The sequence below is a fragment of the Vipera berus genome (assembly GCF_964194415.1).
Source record: "Vipera berus genome assembly, chromosome: 3".
Lineage (NCBI taxonomy): Eukaryota > Metazoa > Chordata > Lepidosauria > Squamata > Viperidae > Vipera > Vipera berus.
Genome location: NC_138204.1, coordinates 210,952,395 through 210,958,869, shown reverse-complemented (window position 1 = coordinate 210,958,869; position 6,475 = coordinate 210,952,395). Strand labels below are relative to the sequence as shown.

General features: G+C 41.5%; 1 protein-coding gene across 1 annotated transcript; it reads right to left on the bottom strand.

Annotated features, from left to right (window-relative positions):
* Nucleotides 1–759: 759 nt before the first annotated feature.
* On the bottom strand, nucleotides 760–1,758 carry LOC308665539 (proto-oncogene Mas-like; the record flags this gene model as incomplete). Its single annotated transcript, XM_081323601.1, has 1 exon — nucleotides 760–1,758. The coding sequence occupies one exon, from the start codon at nucleotides 1,756–1,758 to the stop codon at nucleotides 760–762; it is 999 nt and encodes a 332-aa protein (XP_081179727.1).
* Between the last annotated feature and the right edge of the window lie 4,717 nt (nucleotides 1,759–6,475).

The window sequence follows — 6,475 nt, the reverse complement described above, 5'->3', positions numbered from 1 at the left end:
AAACACACCCCCACCCAATCAGAACACACCTAATCCCCCACCCAATCAGAGCACACCTCCACCCACAGAACACACCCCCTCTGGCAGTTTAAAAAAGAGGAACAAACAGCCACTACCACATGCTTCTCCCAGAAGAAGGAAGCTGAAGCCACCAGCCTGAGGATGACGGATGGGATTCCGTCGAAACGTTGCTCCTACACCTTCAACTCTACGCGGGGAAAAACCCGAATGACCAAAGATCCACATACAAACACCCGCGAAAACCTCAGAAAACATATACTGTATATATATATATATATATATATATATATATATATATATATATATATATATATATATATATATATATATATACACACACACACATACACACACATGTATAAATTTACATGTTTTAATGTTTTTAATGAAGCCATATATTCTGCCATTCATTAGTGAATCCATATATATTACCAAGTTCATTAGGAACAAACCTTGGAAAATACGTAACAAAAATAAAATAAAATGATAAACGTTACACATTTTAAAAATGACATGCAGTAAGTAATTTCTAACAGTCCTTATTAGGAAAGAAAAAAAAGAATTATATGAGTAAAACACTTACTACATAAACATCTTCACTTTGAGAATTATACATACAGCAATATTTCCTGTTTGTATTGTTTTGTGTTTAGCTTGTTCAGTAAATTACATCAGTTTTCTTATGGAACCCACACATTATTTATGGATTTAAAATGATTATGCAATGACAGTGACACTTCACAGTATGTTTTCCTCTCTAGTTTGCTGCTCTTCTGGGCTGTCCTTCTCATCCTTGAAGACTCTTTGCAGAGCAACCTTGTATGATGCTCTGGGCTGGTCCTTTCCTCTCTTCCTCCTCCCAATAAGGAAATAAAGGAGGGGGTTGCTGCTGCTGTTGAGAGAGGCACATCCTATCCTGATGGTCATGAGGAGGGGATTATAAGTATCTAAATATTCAATGACATAAAAGACATTCATTGGGAGAGAAAAAAGGAGAAAGAAAAGGACAGCCAGCAAGATGGTGGTGAGCAACTTCCTTTGATTGTGTTGCGATTTAGATCTCATGTGAATCCAGAGGGCCACAGTAGACACAACCATAAGAGGCATACAAAGTAAACCACTCACAATCAGCTGATAAAGGAAAGGTGAACTTCCAGAGCTTCTGGTCTGGTGGAGAAGGAAGTGCACCGCAGAGAGCAGGAAGGAGAGGATACAGATGAGGCCACCAATCAGGGTGGACAAATATGGAGGACGATGGCAGCGATGCCAGAGAGGGAAGAGGACAGCCACACACCTCTCCAGGCTGATGGGCATCAGCAGAAACTGACTGGCAGAATAGGTGAAGAAAAAGAGCTCAAAAAAGAAAAAGAAAAAGGTTTGGAGAACGAAATTTCTTTTACCCAGAGTTGACACTGTCACAAATATTTCTGCTATAATGAGGGATGTGAGGACTCCAACATCAACGATGGAGAGATTCCGAATAAAAGTTGTGAAAGGATTCCTCTTAATGCAACGGGCCAGAAGATAAGCTGTTGTTCCATTTCCCACCAAGCCTAAAATACAAACAATGGCAAAGAATCCATAGAGAAGGTTTTGCGTTAGATCATCAAATAGTTGGTCATATGGAGAAGAGGAAAATTCTGATATTTTAGACGTGTTTGAAGCAATTTCTGCAATTTTACTATTGTTGAAAGAAGTGTTGACCAGTCCAGGATCACCCTGATGAATATAAAACATCCTATTAATAGAAAGAAACCAAAAGAGAATCAGTCATTATTGGATAAATATTTATACATGGTAGGTGCCATTTATCATACAGAAGTGAATGAAGGAGAAAGTCGAGTGGGGGACACGATGACATGGTTGGGGAAAATCATGCAGAGCACTGGGAAAGTGGGCATGTCTCTATAGGACTATTAGTCAAGAAGGCACATCCCTAGATAATAACTGCAAGGGAGAGAGGTACATCTCAAACCTTCCCAGATGCCGTAGAAACATCTGCTTGGCCCATTCTAGAAATAGTTCAGTAGACTAAGATAAACCTTGCTGAATCCAACAGGGCTCTTATGAAGGTAGTAAGCTGAGTTATAGCATCTGTTTTTCCCCCCCTCGTTTTTTCCCAAATTGCTTTGGGGGGAAAACGGGGAGGGGAACCACACCTTTTTTGTTCCCAATTTTTCCATTTTTTCTCCCCAGGCCTTACCATCTTTAGTCTTTAGCTATGCAACAATGCATTTATTTATTTGTCTGTCTGTCTGTCTGTCTGTCTGTCTGTCTGTCTGTCTGTCTGTCTGTCTGTCTGTCTGTCTGTCTGTCTGTCTGTCTATCTATCTATCTGTCTGTCTATCTATCTATCTATCTATCTATCTATCTATCTATCTATCTATCTATCTATCTATCTATCTATCTATCTATCTATCTATCTATCTTAGCAGACAACTCTGGGCAGCTCGCAATTCAAAAATTGTTGATCAAAAATATTGCTGGTGAAGAGGCTTCTACATCTTTTCGTTCCCTAAGATCAGTGGTAGGATTCAGATATGTGAACAACCGGTTCTCTGCATGGATGCCGCTTCCGGAAGTCCATTCTGGGCCTGGGCAACAAAAGAATTAGCTACCAGTTCTGCAAAGTGGTGCGAATGGGCTGAATCCCATCACTGCCTAAAGATGTTTAAGATGCATAAGTCTTAGATATGTCTAAGACACATAGAGATATGTGTCTTAGATATAGACATAAGGCACATAGACATAACCAATATCTATATAATATGCAAAAGAGTCAATCAACTAGCCCAGGGGTAGGCAACCTTGGCTCTTTTACGACTCATGGACTTCAACTCCCAGAATTCTTGAGCTAGTCATGCTGGCTCAGGAATTCTGGGAGTTGAAGTCCACGAGTCATAAAAGAGCCAAGGTTGCCTACCCCTGAACTAGCCCCAAAAGCCCAAGCACATCTCCACCATCAATCAGCACCCAGATGAGCATAGATTAATTCTACATTAACCTCAGAGCAACGAGCAAGTAACGACATCCCAATCAAGGAACTGCCAAAGAAGCTAACAGTAAACAGCCCAGCCAAAGAACGGATAAGACCACTCCCTCCAATATTGACTGTTCTGTACCAGCCTGCTACCGGCCCTGCAGAAAAGGCAGGGACAACCCCTTTACAAACGGCAAGAGGCTGGAATAGAGCCTGCCAAATTTATTAACATAAAACAGACACCAACCATGAAACAGGAGCTATGAAACAGGAGCTTTTCAAGCGGTTGCCTTCAGCAAACCAGCCCTCCCATGCATTCCCCCTTAAATAGAGTTCAGGGCGTGGCTTCTCTCTGCCTCCTTCCGAGGAGCCCCATTGCCTTCCTCTGTTTACTCCTGATTGACTGCCTCCTGCGTCGGGCATCCTTGAACAGGGCCAGCTGTGGGTCATCTTCATCCACGCTGTCAGGCTCACACAGCTGGGTCTGCGACGTGACCAGATGGGAGGGGCCTGGCCGAGGGCTCTCATCAAGCTCTTCAACACCCCCCCTCCTCCTCCTCTGAGTCGTCCGACCCAACTGCCGAACCCACAGGCTGACCCTGAATCACAACATTGACCGGGCAAGCCACTGGAATATAAACTGAGAGAAAATCTCACAGCACAAGTGATGTTGCTTAGTTTCGATAATGAAACACCTGCAAGAAAACAAGCTCAGAGAGCACCAAGGGCCTCTCTTGTTTTCCTATTCTACAACTGAGAAGATGAAACCTTTTGTTTCTATAGGGTCCATAGGGTTTAAATTTAATCATTTTCATTGCTGAGCAGAAGAAAGGATCAATCGGCTAATTGCCTGCCATTGAAACAAGAGCTTATAGTAAATGCAAAACGTCCGATGAATGAATTTGTGAGTTGAACGTGATGATTCTCTTTAGTTAAATGTAAACTCAATATTTTTCCAAAGGAGGTCCTAAAAAGGTAGCATTATTTTTTTTCCAGCCTGCCTCTCTCATTCTATTTTCTGTATTATAGAAAATGTATAATAATAATAATAATAATAATAATAATAATAATAATAATAATAATAATAATAATAATAATAATAATAATAATAATAATAATAATAATAATAATAATAAAGTTGGAAGGTACCTTGGAGGTCATCTAGTCCAACCCCCTGCTCAGGCAGGAAACCCTATACCATTTCAGGCAAATGGCTGTCCAGTCTCTTCTTAAAAACCTCCAGTGTTGGAGCATTCACCACCTCTGGAGGCAGGTTGTTCCACTGGTTAATTGTTCTAACTGTCAGGAAGTTTCTCCTTAGTTCTAGGTTGCTTCTCTCCTTGACTAGTTTCCATCCGTTGCTTCTTGTCCTGCTTTCAGGTGCTTTGGAGAATAGCTTGACTCCCTCTTCTTTGTGGCAGCCCCTGAGATATTGGATCACTGCTATCATGTCACCCCTCACCCTTCTCTTCATTAAACTACACATACCCAATTCCAGCAACCGTTTCCTATATGTTTTAGCCTCCAGCCCCCTAATCATCTTTGTTGCTCTTCTCTGTACCCTTTCTAGAGTCTCGACATCTTTTTTACATCGTGGTGACCAAAACTGGATGCAGTATTCCAGGTGTGGCCTTACCAAAGCATTGTAGAGTGGTATTAGTACTTCACTTGATCTTGATTCTATCCCTCTGTTAATGCAGCCTAGCACTGTGTTGGCTCTTTTGGCAGCTGCAGCACACTGCTGGCTCATATTGAAGTGATTGTCTACTAAGACTCCGAGATCCCTCTCCCAGTTACTACTATTGAGCAAGGTACCACCTATACTATACCTATACATTTGATTTTTCCTGCCTAAGTGTAGAACCTTACTTTTTTCACCATTGAATTTCATTTTGTTAGATAGTGCCCAGTGTTCGGGTCTGTCCAGATCCTCCTCTATCTTAAGCCTATCTTCTGGAGTATTGGCTATTCCTGCCAGCTTGGTGTCATCTGCAAATTTGATGAGTTCCCCATCTATCCCCTCATCCAAATCATTAATGAAGATATTGAAGAGCACTGGGCCCAGAACAGAGCCCTGGGGCACCCCACTACACACTTCCTTCCATGTAGATGCGGTTCCATTGAGGACCACACGCTGAGTACGGCCTGTCAGCCAGCTACGAATCCATCTGGTGGTAATGCTATCTAACCCACATTTTTCTATCTTATCAAGTAGTAGGTTGTGATCTACTTTATCAAATGCCTTACTGAAGTCCAAGTAAATTATATCTACAGCGTTCCTCTGGTCCACTAGTTTTGTCACTTGGTCAAAGAATGTAATAAGATTTGTCTGGCATGATCTGTTTTTGACAAACCCATGTTGACTTTTAGTGATGACTTTGTTTGCATCAAGGTGTTCGCTGATTTGTTGTTTGATTATCTTTTCCAGAATCTTCCCAGGTATTGAGGTCAGGCTGATAGGTCTGTAGTTTCCTGGATCTATTTTTTTTCCCCTTTTTTGAAGATGGGAACTACATCAGCTCTCTTCCAGTCCTCTGGTACTTCCCCAGTGCTCCAGGATCTTTGAAAAATATAGTTCAGTGGTTCTGAGATCACGTCTGCCAGTTCCTTGAGAACCTTGGGGTGTAATCCATCTGGTCCTGGTGATTTGAACTCGTCTAGGCTGGATAGGTGCTCACTTACCATTTTCTTGCCTATCTTAACTTGCATTTCTATTCTGGTTTTTATGGCACTGGTTTGGGTAGGTTGGACTGTTTTTTCCTTTTGTGTAAAGACAGATGCAAAAAACGAATTAAATAGTTCTGCTTTCTCCCTATTGCTTGTCACCTATTAAGACCCTTAAGCATCAAAGTGAGATACACTTTGCGATTGTTGTTATTGTTTGCTAACGTATTGCTCCTTTCAGTTGCAATTGGTCTGCCTTTAGGTAGAGAATTATGTTGATGGAAGCAAAAGATAGTTCAGGGTGCTGAACTCCAAGTGAGTCTAAAAATTTTGTTGAAGCTATCACAAGCATTGTGGGATGGGAGTGTTGAATTAGGAGGCATGGAAAAGCGGGGGGGGGGGGCTGAAGCAGCATCAAAGATGGAGGGGCAGATCATCATGAAGAATGTCTATGTGCTTGCTAAAATTGTCATCGAAGGCACATAATCGGTCACGGAGAAGACATTCCAAGTATGGATGCATAAATTCAGAGAGTGCCTACCTTTTGATATCCAAATTCTACTGAGTTGTCCTATTTCAGGAGGTCTTCGGTGTAATCTCTGATCTGGCATTGGAATAAGTCTCCTCCTCTTCTCCCAGGATTGTCAGCAAAGTGTAAACACAGAGAAGGTTTGGGCTCAAGAAGAGTGAGACCTCAATTTTTCAAGACATTCCTCATAAAGCCATTAAATTCCAAACCATTAGTGTTTGGCTGAACTCTGCAATTCTTCCCGGTATGAAAAAGTTATACCTTTTTAATGTTTAAATTGC